The sequence below is a fragment of the Leguminivora glycinivorella genome, chromosome 15, assembly GCF_023078275.1.
Source record: "Leguminivora glycinivorella isolate SPB_JAAS2020 chromosome 15, LegGlyc_1.1, whole genome shotgun sequence".
NCBI classification, from domain to species: domain Eukaryota; kingdom Metazoa; phylum Arthropoda; class Insecta; order Lepidoptera; family Tortricidae; genus Leguminivora; species Leguminivora glycinivorella.
Window position 1 is genome coordinate 4,323,219 of NC_062985.1, and position 13,183 is coordinate 4,336,401.

The 13,183-nt window shown below is 39.3% G+C and overlaps 1 protein-coding gene and 1 non-coding gene across 2 annotated transcripts in view; both read right to left on the reverse strand.

Annotated features, from left to right (window-relative positions):
• Window positions 1–6,516: 6,516 nt before the first annotated feature.
• On the reverse strand, window positions 6,517–6,588 carry Trnam-cau. Its single transcript has one exon. It is a non-coding gene; the product is annotated as a tRNA-Met (tRNA).
• A 744-nt stretch (window positions 6,589–7,332) lies between these two features.
• The window catches only part of LOC125234157 (RNA-binding protein MEX3D), a 67,822-nt gene continuing 61,971 nt past the window's right edge, over window positions 7,333–13,183 (reverse strand). The window contains exon 2 of the mRNA XM_048140360.1: window positions 7,333–9,649. Within this exon, the coding sequence (XP_047996317.1) occupies window positions 8,769–9,649 (881 nt within the window). The 3' untranslated portion in view covers window positions 7,333–8,768. The remainder of the gene's footprint in view (window positions 9,650–13,183) is intronic.

Consider the following 13,183-nt stretch of genomic DNA (forward strand, 5'->3'; position numbering starts at 1 on the left):
ATTCTAGGCAAAGAGACAGTGTTGACGATTCTGTCAGTCAGGAGTTGATTGTCAACGACAGATAAATACTCGTACCGAGTTATAGCATGTTTAACCGATGTTTTTGATTCGTTTTGCGGCAGTGTCACGGGTTTTCCAACGTAAGAGCTATACGCGCACTGTACGAAGCTCTGGTCAAAAGCCACATGGAGAGCAGTTCTTGCGTCTGGAGCCCAAATGAGGCGAAATACAAATTTATGCTGGAACGAATCCAAAATAAATTCGTAAGGTTCTTATACTTAAAGTTGTACGGAGTGTACCCCTTTTATCCCTTAATGTACCCAACCTTGTTTGTGCTCGGCATGGTTGCATATAACCAACTAGAGGTTAGAAGAGAGTTGGCACTAGCGTCATATATATTTAAGTTAGTCCGTGGAAAAATGAGTAACCCAGATTTACTTGCGACAATAGGGATTTATGCGCCCCAGCGTTACGTGTGGCGGAGGCGCAGGCCGCCACTGCTAGCCGAGCCGCGCGCGCGCACCGGTATGATGCGCACAGGCCCGTGGACGAGAGCCACCAGAATTTTTAACCAGGTAGCTAGTCGGACAGACGTATTTTATTGTTCTGAAGGTGAATTTAAGAAAGTTGCATTGTATGTGTTGTGTTATTCTTAGTATAGGTTTAATTAATTGTAGTACATAGTAGAATAAGTTTAGTTTGTAATGTAAATAACCTGTACACACTATCGCATTGGGAAACTGTAAAGATAGCTGTGTAAGACTTATATAAAATAAAAAATAAAAAAATAAATGTTTTTGCATGTCTCTCGCACGCAGGATGTGATGAACGCAGGTGGTGCGTGCGTTGAAGGTTGCTCTATTTATACATTTATTACAATGTTGCATTTGACGAACCGCATTCATACACCGTTAACAGAAATACGATATTTTTTTTTAATTTATTTAGGTAACAAACAGTCACACAAACAATAAAGTGAAAATACATGATGTGTTAATAGACCTTGAGTGCCCTAACTTAATCATATTATATTCTTATCTTAAATATAAGCTGGTTTAAATAGGAGCGTTTAGCGGGTTGTAGGCATTAAACTCAAGACATATTGCCTGTGTGGTGACGGGTTAAGAATTTCACCACCCCCTTTATTCCCGTGGGTGTCGTAGAAGGCGACTATGGGATATGGGTTAAATTGTGGTGTAGGCGAGAGGCTGGCAACCTGTCACTGCAATGTCACAGTTTCGTTTTCTTTTAACCCCTTATTTGCCAAGAGTGGCCCTGAAGCTTTAGTAGTTTCATGTGCTCTGCCTACCCCTTTATGGGATACAGGCGTGATTGTATGTATGTATGTATGTATGTATGTATGTATGTATATTGTACTTACGTGCAAACAGGAATTTGACATTTTAATGTGGTCAAATTCTGGCATTTTTTGTTTCGCACGAGGATGTCATGGCTTAATTCTGGACCAAGCCCTGGATCATCAAACGGAGTTATGACCATGACACGAAACCGCGCATGTTGGGACTATGTAGTATAACTATGAACACATCACTTTATTTATTCAGAGACCATATTCTCAAATCCGCAACGCAGGCTTCGTCAACTGAATACAAAATCCGTTATTACTAGCTACAAGCTTCGTCAAAAAGTAAGACAATGGAAAATCCGCAACATGCATCGTCAATAAACTAAACCTAAAAGTACATATTAAAAAAAAAAAAAAAAAAACACACACACACACACCTACAACTCAAAAACACCCTGCAAGTCGCCACCAACAGGCAGCGTGCCCAAAAGGCTGGCCGCATTGCCTCGCTGAATGGCGATGCTTATTCTCTGAGCAAAATACTGGCCAGCCCTTTTGTCACCCGTCACATCTACCAAACGAGACGCCAAATCTTTATAGAGGCGCCGAGCCCCGGGCCCCCAAGGTCCCATCGTTTCGACCGCAAACGCCTCAAAAATATACCCACTGCCCAGCGTATCGTACTTGCGACGTTTACGGTCTTCGGCAGTAGACGCCGCATGACCAGCAAGAGCGCTAGTGCCCGGCAAATGGGAAACGGCGAAAGTGTCGACGCACGTCGCACTATGTAGTTACTAGTTATGTCTAGAAATTACGGGCCCTTTCTGTTGACAATCTGGATGTGCCAGAATACATAATTATGGGGTTACTATTTATTTTAAACAACCAATTGATACTTTGTTAAAATGTCAGGTAAAACTGACCTGCTAACCTTGCATCCAGCCGGCGTATCATGCTGCCAATTTTATCACTTATCCACGTGGATAAAGCATCCGTCACGCTTTAGCAAGTATGTCAGTGTGAGAGTAACATATGTCTTATCCACGTGGATAAGTGATAAAATTGGCAGCATGATACGCCGGCTGATCAGTCGAACTCACTCTTTGAAAGTTAATAAATATCATCATTTATCATTATTAAATCATTTATTCCATTCAACCTTAGTCCATAGGTACAGTAGGTATACAATTAATTAAAGTAACGAAAAATTTGGATATTAATTATATACCTATTATGACTAGACATACAATACAATTGTATTTGTTTTTGGCGGTTTTACATGCTCTCTGCTCACAGGATATGATGTACGCAGGTGGTGTGTGGTTGAAGGTTGCTCTATTTATACACTTAATAATATGTTGAACGAATGAATGTCTGACGAACCACATTCATGCAAACTTGCTGTACAAGTTAATACCGCTAACTTACTAAACTTGATGTGGCCAATGATCTTTAAGCTGAATTTACATCTGCAAGCTTGCTGCAAGTTTTGAAACAAAGGTATAAGGTACAGTGGGGCAAATCTCGACTGGGGGCCAAATGTAACTGGTCCATGTTTGCATTATTATGTATTTAGTGTCCACGCACCGGTTATACACCGTGTTTCACTTAACGCTCAAAACCTGAAAACCGTTTGTTCAGTGTCGAGAGTAGAATCGATTGAGCTATATGATCTTGATGGGGGTAATATTTTTTTTTAATTTGTATTATTAGTTATTTTTTACGTGCCCATTCTACAAATTCGTAATACAACAGTGTGCATATCGCATTGCTAGAGGTTGTATACCTTTTTCAGTATTTAGGGGTAAGGTAACGGACCCAATCATGGACAGTTTAAGAAAAAATTTCGACTGTTTTTGATATTTCACTCATAAATGTAAAAATTCTACCGCTAAGCGTGTTAAATCTTGAATGTCCTATCCTTCTTTTACATTTCAAGCGTGTTGCAAAATGTATACTCCTATTAGTTTCTTCATACTTAACAAATTAAAACTAGGTGTTTTTTCTCCAATTATGGACGGCAGTTCTCCAGTAATGGATCCCCCATTATGGACAGTGAAATAAATTTAAAATTTTACTTTTAAAGCCAACTGATACTCAATGAGTCAATTTTATATACCATAAATACAATTAGTTTGAGTTATTTTAACATACGATTGTTTCTTGTAAATTTTGGTTTTGTAAATTGTTCCTTGTCCATCATAGGAGGTAGGCAGTTTTTCGGTTCCAGTAATGGATACTAGCAAAATAACGCCATTTCTTTATATCCTTGAAGCAACAAACTAGTATGTTTTATACCTTATCTCATGCTTAATGCATTAAGTAAAACGCATTCAAGTTTACACCGAGTATTGTTTTTTTATTATTTTATACATGAACTCAACTCTCTTAGTAACATTGCTAAGAATTCGTCTTGATTTTTTTTTCCGTAAACTGATGAATTTTATCTTGTCGCCAAATCCTTCAGAAATAACCGAATTAATTGAAACTTCAAGATGAAACAGCTCTACAACTCTAGTTTATGGTACATAGCCGTCAGTTTTTAGAAACTAATTTTAGATACTTATTTTTAAGGATTTGTGTTTTTTTGTCCATAATGGCATCACCGTCCATTATGGGGTATTTCACCTTATTCATACTGGCTACTTGGACGACTATTTTTTCCGCTACGAGTTTGACGTTGTTTGTCAGTTTAATTTTAATGTTTACCTCTAATAAGTCATAAGTCATAACAAATTGAACTCGTACCTAATTACAACCTTGTTATTTTAAATGTTGGGTTTAAATTTGCTTACTGAGATTATCTGTCCAATTTGAAGTTTGCTGTGACAAAGCTTTAAAGTGTTTTACAGTGACATTATGGTAAACCTTATGTCGTTGCAGTAACGTACACAAATAAGTAGTTTTAAGGTTTATGATGGTAGCTAGCAACTATTTTTTTGAGTGTAGAGTTAAGAGTCTAGTAGAGCTGAACAGAAATTTAAACATTCAATTTAAAAAATAAATAAACATCAGATTAAAAAATGAATACTCTAGATAAGTTTAAAAAAATAAAAATCAGTTGGGGTGTCTGAGGTTTTGAGTGATAACGGAAACACCGTATATATTGTAGGCGAGTTCAGTATATGATGAAGATGACAAGTGATCACGCCCCATGAACACCATTTCAAGGTTTGTAGGTTGTAGATGCGTTTAAGCATGCATATAGCAAGTATATTTTCGAGAGTTCTAGATAATTCTATTTATATTACCTACTCTATAGTTGCTCTTTATCTTGTCCTTAACTTGCAATACATACGTACATCGTACATCCTCTTTACGGACATACTTTCAAATACTTCCCCTAATTCACTAGTATACTTACGTGGTATTTTCTAGTTCGTTCGTAGAGCTCGTAGAATGCACTTCGTAGCACGCCTACGGTGCAGCGATAGAATGCAATAGATAGCGCGATAGACGCGCCGTAGCACCGCTACGCTCGTAGCACATCTAGCGTAGATATGTTTCTAATGAAAGTCGTAGTTTTCCTGCAGTTTGTTTACCGCAAGGGCCGTATTGTAGGTTTATGAATTACATTTCAAGCTCAGTTCACCCCTCTTATCGGCGTCGAAATATGTTTACACTGTTACACCTCAATCCCAATGTATCAAAGATAAAAACTACAAAGTTTCAGAAAATTTTTAATTTTAAATTGCAAACGGGACTTAATGTGTTTTAAACACTAACCTCCGACGTTTCAAGGACGGCATTGTGTGTCGGTTTGTCCGTTGAGTCTGCTCTGAGACCACGGGGACAATGCCGTCCTTGAAACGTCGGAGGTTAGTGTTTAAAACATAGTAAATACGCGATTAAGTCCCGTTTGCAATTTAAAATATGTGTAAAAATCGTGAAAGTTTAAAAAATATATTTACCAAACCAACGAATAAAGTTTGAGAAAGTGGCATTATATCCACAAGGGTGCAGTCATTTCATACCTACAGATTCTAACCTGATGGCCAAAGCTGACCGCGCATTCTATCTAACCTGATGGGCAAACTGGTACAATTTGACGTTTAAATCATGATTTAGGGCCACTTGAACTACCCGCTTAACTCAAGGTTAGTGGGCTGTCAACTGTCAAATCCATATAAAATGGTGGGTTAAATTCGGGTTGACCCTCCATTTTAGGTAGTTAACCCGAGGGTTAACCCACCATTTTATATGGAATTTGACAGTTGACAGCCCACTAACCCTGAGTTAAGTGGTTGATGCAAGTGGGCCTTAGAACCATAAATGTTAAATAAATTGATGGCATTTATTTACTTCGATGTTTTGACAGTGAATATTTTCCTCCTTGCATAGTATTTTTAACCGTGACTTGAAACCATCGCAACTCTCCAGATTCCACATTTTGAATCAATACACCAGAACAATCAAAGAGGCCAGGTCAGAAGTACTCGAAACCGACGAGCAGAAATGTTATGAAAGTGTGTGAAGCGAAAGTGGTTTGTCAGGATCGTAGTAAATGGAAATCCGTGATCTCTGCCTACCCCTCTGGGAAACAGGCGTGATTGTATGTATGTATGTATGTATGTATGAATCAATACACGAATCTTTCGCTTGCTCGTATACCAATACTGGCACATGCGGTTAAACAACTACCTGCTTTCCTCCCTTATTTTTTTTCCTTAAGAACCAAAAATTGTAATAGTTTTTCGAAAAATATTTATAAGCTCCGCTTCATTTTGATACATCTACTTTTGACGTTGATTGTACACCATTCTTAGAACGTCCAGGGACGCAAATAGATATAAATAAATTGATATTGTACTTTTACCCAAGGCTCCTTAGTTGGTGGTCTCGATTCGATTTCAGCAAAATACTGTGATAGCTTCTATGAATATTCAGCAGCTTATTTTGCAATTTCTTAGAAAATAATCAATGTGCAAATATCTAGTAGACAAGGCTGTTTCAAATATTATGCGGTAAAAGATAAAAACTAAGGTTGAGAATGCCTGTTATTTCCACAATAACTATTCATGAGAGAATGCCTGTTATTTCCACAATAACTATTCATGAGTAAATTAGTTTTCTGGATATTCTTAAAAAAAAGCTTTATGTGTCAAACATGATCATTTTCCTTTTTCAGAAGATAATAATCTAGAATACCTAGTGGCTTATAAATTGAAATAGATGTCATATACGAAAGAAAAAACGACAAGATCCACTGGAGGCCGAGCCGGGAATCGAACCCGGGTCTTCAGCTTATGCGGCTAACGTCATTACCACTAGACCACCCAACCGCCACGCGCGGCGGGGGCGTCGACATCTATTTTAATTTATATACTTATAGTAGTGTGACTACTTGAAAAAGAAACAAATCAAAGATATTCAATAAAATAATTTGATTTGTTCCCTAGTTGTACCTACTAGGCTTATTCAGATTCTAATAATTATATCTGCATTTGTTATGGACTATGTCATTAAATTTCTCATTTTCTACACTTGACAAATGATGATTATTCATATCAAAATAACCATCTTATTACCTATTTGGATAAGCGTCTCAGGTTTTCGTTTTTCTTTGTAGAGAAAGAAATATTAAGCTGGGGTATTTATGCATTTAAATTGCTTCCTGTTTTAAAGGGAATGTTTTTCATATTTTCTGCAGTTTTTCAGAGTAAGCAGCTGGCTGCATATTCTCAGTTACTTCATGGAACAGGTATTTTTGACCAAATTGAAAACGTTGAAATAATTAATATAGTGATGTCTGTTTCCTATGAACTTATTTGTTCCATAAAACAAAACGCCTCGGCTGTGCGGTGTGTGAACCTCACATATGCATCTGCGGCGACCAATGGTCGTTACATCTAATTTTTAAAACAAAATGAGAAATACTCGAGGAAATCTAAGTTCTGCAGCGAACTGGCCTTTCGACAGCTGTCTTTTGTTTTAATGTGATAAATGACGAAGATTTGACAGGCGTGTGACAGGGTGGCTGTCGAGAAGGCAGCACAGTGCAAGGAGGGTCAAATGAAAGAATCAGGTGGAAAGTTATAGTTTATATTTAGATTTATAATAAGATATGTAGTCTACAAAATTTCACAAATTTTCACAACGTTATTTGAACCTAAAGCGTTCTACCCATTTTATTATGAAAATAAAATTATCGAAATCACTGGATCTACACGCGGGGGGGAGGTTTACGCAACATTATTTTTAAAATATAATCTAATAGGCAGTATTTTAAATCTCGCGTATCTTTACATGAGTAAGTCAAAAACTTATAACGGTAAAAAAATAAAAAAATATCCATCCATAAACCCCTCCCCCGGAACAAAACAACGCCCTCGCGTACATATACAAACATATTTATTATAGTTACATTAACTAGATTATACAGAATAATGATTCCTATGAAATATAATTATGCATTCTTTAAATTTATTCAATAATGTAATAATAATACTTAATAAGTATCAATAGGTAATGGTTAGTCAATGTTCGTGCTACGGACTACAATAGTTATAATAATGAATGAGTCGTATTATTTCTTTATTATTTATTACTATAATTTTATTACTCGATATATATATACTATAACACTAAACGAACATGCAGCCTCGGCCCGCATAGCGGGCTCTCATAATCACAAAAAAACATCGTCAACACATAAAATAATAATCAATAATAATCATACAGATAAAAATCATTCATAAAAACATTACAATAAAAATCTAAACATTAAAACACACTTAAAACAAACATTATATTAATATTATCATAATCATAGTGTAGTACGTATGTATAATATCATTTAAGCGAATAATCGTATAGTCAAAAATAGTATGAGCATGGCGCGCCGGGGAGCGCGCGGCGGCGCTTTAGTCTACCCGCCCCCCCGGCTCCCCGCCGGGGGGGCCTCCCTACAACCAACATTAGCTAGGGCTCGCGCCTATTGCCTACTCCTAGACTCTGAACAGTCAACAGGCCACCCGGCTCCCCGCGCCGCCCGTATCGCCTAATATATTATTATATCTTAATACTTTACGCTATTACGTTAGGTAAGCTTTATAAATTTTCGATTTCTCATTTACGCTATCAATAATAATAATTATACAACTTTTTTTAAATTTTATGTTTTTTTTTCGAAATTCTATCGTAACGTACTCGCTCTCTCTGCGGCCGCCGGCGCTCGGCCGCGGCCTTAATAAAAAACGTTCATAATAAGAAAATATATCGTGAATAACTCTGCCGACTTACGATAGGTAGGTTCGGCGCGGCGGACGGGCCGTGCCGGCGAGGCGCCGACTTTTGGCACCAGGATTTCGATTACGCGATTTTTATTTTTTTAATATTTTTATAACGATTTTTAAGTAAAAAAGATCGATCCCTATTACAAAAACGTGCTCGATAAAACCACCGGTGTCGGGCGGTAGTCCCCGTCTCCGCGCCCGCGTCAGTGCAACTACCGAGGTAGCGTCTACGAGAGGATGCGGATCGCCTGGTGCGCCGGCGCCGAGCACGCGGGGCAAGGCGCGCCGCCCGCCGCCAGCCGCTGCGCGCACTCCAGGCAGAACAGGTTGTGGCCGCACGGCACCAGCGCCGCCGCCACGCCGCGCTCGCCGCACACCGCGCACGCGCGCACCGGCGACGCCGCCGGCGACGGCCGCGTGCCCCACGCCCACACGCCCGCCGTGCCGCCGCCCGGCGACTCGAACGACGGCGACTCGCCCAGGCCCTCGTCGCGCTCCGTCGACGACCAGATGCCGAGCAGGTCGCCCAGCCGCGCCGACGACCCGCCCGACGAGCACGAGCCCGCCGACGAGAACGCCGCCTCCTGCTCGGGGCGCGGCAGCAGCGACGCCAGCCCGGCGCGGTACAGCTGCGCCAGCGGCTCGCTGTCCGCGGCCGGCGTGGCGCCCGCGGGGCCGCCGGCGGCGCCGGTGCGCAGCGCGATGTGGGCTTCGATCTCCTTGCGGGCGGCCTCCACGCTCTCGGGCAGCCCGGTCACCTCGAAGACGGGCTCGCGCTCGCGCGAGGGCGTCACGATGTACGTGTGCGTCGTGTGCTGGATGCGCTTGATGGTGGCGCCCTTGGGGCCGACGACGAGGCCGACGACGCGGTAGGGCACGCGCACCTGCGCGGTCACGTGGCCGGGCGCGCCGGCGGGCGGCGGCGGCGCGGCGCCGCACTTGCGCGAGGCGCGGATCTGCGAGAAGTGCTCGGCGGCGGAGAGGATCTCGCGCTTGGCGCGCGCCACGTCCTCCTTGCGCCCGGTCACCACGAACACGGGCTCCTCCCCGCGCACCGGTGTCTTGATGTACGTGTTGGTCTTCGCCCGCAGCGCTTTGATTTTGCAGCCTGAAACAATGGAGATCAAACGTTAATGCCAGGTTATTCTGGTTGAGTTGGCGCCCGAGCGCTATTTAAGGGTACAGGGCTTTTATAAAAAAATATTTAGGAATTTTGCCGGAGTTCTAGATCATACTTCAACAGCGTTAAATTTTTACGTGACTGATTTTACACACGGTATGCCTATTAACTTGCTCATAAGATTAACGTTAGGTATCGATCGGTATCTTTAGTGTTAGGTTTGTAACATGAAAACGTCTAAAATGTTAGGTGCCATAGGTATAGAATGTTTATGCGGGGAGGTTTTAGTAAGACACTCATACAAATAAAATTAACTCTGATCATTAACTCCCGCATATCTTGACCATCCCATTTGCACTTTTACGATTAAAAGAACCAACTATTCTTACATCTCGTCAGCCAGCACAGACCCAGTGCCCTACCAATCCTACCATACATATTCCCGTGTTGTAAGTACAGCAGCACCAGCTGCCGTATCGCCGTCTCGGTCGCGCCCCCACTGCGGCAAAGCCAACGGCGCAGCATCCGATGCGACCACATAAACTTGACCCGAGGCATTTGCATAAAGTCTCCACACGCCTTGCGTATTCTCTAAGGAGTTTTCAAGGTTTGAAACAACTTAAAAGTCTTTCTTCCGTTGTATTTATTCGTAATTGTATACTGATTGGCAATCGATATTTTTATAAATTTAGACAGATATTTTAAATCGTAATGATCACAAAAAAGTTGTTACAGAAAACCACCTACTTGAAATTGAGAGTGGAACAAAACAAGCTTCAAACTCATAATAAGTCTAGTTCCGTTTTTAGACTACATTGTATTCAAAAATAGACGATTTGAATAAATCATGGGGCACAATTCCTAAACAAATAATGCCGCATTTGAATATAAAGTACTTGCAACTTTTTTCCTCTAAGACTAGGATTTGTATGAAATGGTCGTAATTTTGAGGGTCGCTTGCCAAGGCCAGACATGAAGACTACAATACTAGGAATTGAACGTATTATGAATTCGAAACCTATTTAAGTAAGCGAAGCAACTTAGCATTGTCATATTCGACATACACGATACGATAATAACCTAGGGGTCGTTCTTGTGTAGATCTTTTTTAGGATTTATTTTGGAGAGTAGTTAATAGTAAGAAATATTGCTTAAATTTGCCGTGCTTATGACTACTCGTAAATCCAAATATAACCTACGTAAAAGATAATTATTTTGTAGGTATGCCAGCTACTTCGAAATTCGAATTATAATTTACTAACATTAAACGATGGCAAAAAAGTACCAACGGATAAAACTTTTAGTCTTCCTACATTTACTTACGACGTTACGTATATATAAAAGCGATTAGGTATCTACATACAGGGTGGGGCCTGTAACAAAAGCAAAAAATTAAACTGTAGGCTATACTCCTTAAACTGACCAACATTTGTTCAGTGTCTTTTAAAAATTATGAAGTCTTTAAATTTTCAATTTTTCATACAAAATAAATATTAGCTTCAATGTACGCCATTATTGTTGTCATTGACGTTGTCTGTCACACTTTAGACTTAACAGAATTCGCAATACATTACCTCTTAGAAAAAACTTTCAAGGGTGATAAAAATCAAAATACAAGTTATTTTTAAAAGTCGCTGAACAAATGTTGATCAGTATAAGGAGAATAGCCTACAGTTTAATTTTTTTGCTTTTGTTACAGGCCCCACTCTGTATAAATGTTAATTATTTTATATGTAAATTTGGAAAAAAGTGAAAAAAGTGTCTATAAACTTTCATGAATAACATGAAACTTTCATAAAGTTGTTATTATAATAAGTAGTAAAAAAGCTAATGTTCTAATATTCAGTTGTCGTCCGTCTCGAGGCTACGGCAGCCTTCCGAACAACCCTGTAAGGCTCAAGTTCACGAACGGTCGTCTCTCTACAACCTTATCTAACACGACGGCTATTCCCACTCGGCCGACTAACCAGTATATCATGACCTCGGTACTTAATAACCACGTTGGATTGAAGAGCTCTATTAAGACTGGATTTTAAAATCTGTATCGTTCTGAAAGGTTGTCTGCTTTCCTTTGGTTCAGATAGTACCAGTGTTTTTTGATTTTTTGTTACATGTAAACCATGTGCTATCAGAGACACAGATGTCATATATACCATAGATCAAGCAAACGTATCTACTTAGCGTGTCAAATGAACTCAGTGAAATCCACTGAGTTGTCCGTCTTTAATCGCAGCTTGCAGCTTTAGGGCGTCAATTTTTGTAAGTTGAAGTCAATCAAAACATAAAAAATGCCTCGTTACGTGATATTCAATTGCAACAACACAAAAATTATGAACAATCAAGAGCCTGAGACATATTTAAAATTACAGGCAAGAAACAACTTCAGTACAAAATTTGACACGCTCTGCCCCTATACAAATAGATGAACTTGTTTCTTCTATCTAAATATAGTTCTGTGATCAGAGATCATTTAAAGCTGGTTTGGGGGAGTCCTTGATGCTTTGGTTACTGGAATTGTATTTTAAGGGTGTGTTGTATGGGTCCATTGTATTGTGAACTCAATACAGGAAATAGATACGAGTTATTACAGATCAATTGAGACTGGTTTTTAGATGTCGATGAGTTCGCATTTGGAATGATTTAGTGTGGTTAGTATGATAAAAGGAAAATCCTTATTAAGTTATTAATGTTCTGGGTTAACACGAAAAAATGTTTGACTGCAGTACTAAGTAATTATTTCCAGAGATACGAAATAAATATAACGACACTTTCCTAGTAATGATGTAGCGTAGGAATTCAAACCAACGCTGTAGATTATTTTTTAAATTTGTGACAGCATATGCGTGCACTATTATTCAGCCTAAAATACTGTATGGTTTAAGCTTTTTTGATCCTCAGAAGATGCTCCGTGGTCTACAACTTGTGTGTACCTTAACTCGCCATTATGATAGTCGTATCATATTGACAATATTGCCAACACAAAACTTCTTAATAGCTTTTAGTGGTTAGACGTTTCAAAAAAAATTTACACCCTATAATCCTGAGAAACCTTCATAAAATCTGAAATGTCAGGGAAAATCCTGATGTATGGCAACCCTAAAAATTTGGTACTCTCTAGAAATACGTATGTTATTAAAGTTATAATTATAATTAGGTGACTCATACAATACTAAATAAGCGTTTTGGGTGACTAATAATAACAGCATGAACTAAATGAAATTAGTCATTAATTTAAAAGCTTATTTGGCTGAAGTCTTCAAGTTATGAATTCATACTGTTTGCTTCAGTATTAAGAACGCTATTTTATTATTCCTTTAATACATACATAGGTATTATAATTTGTATGAAGATTTGCTAAGTACATAGTTAAGCTGATTGTCGTTTAAGTTGGCAAATTTGGGGATAAAGCTCTTATAGTTATCCTGATTGAATAGTTAATTTTTAACATTAAGTAAATTAAACTCGGCTAAAATTACGTTCATTTTACACATCTATTCTTTGTTGGTCCTGTGACCGTATAAT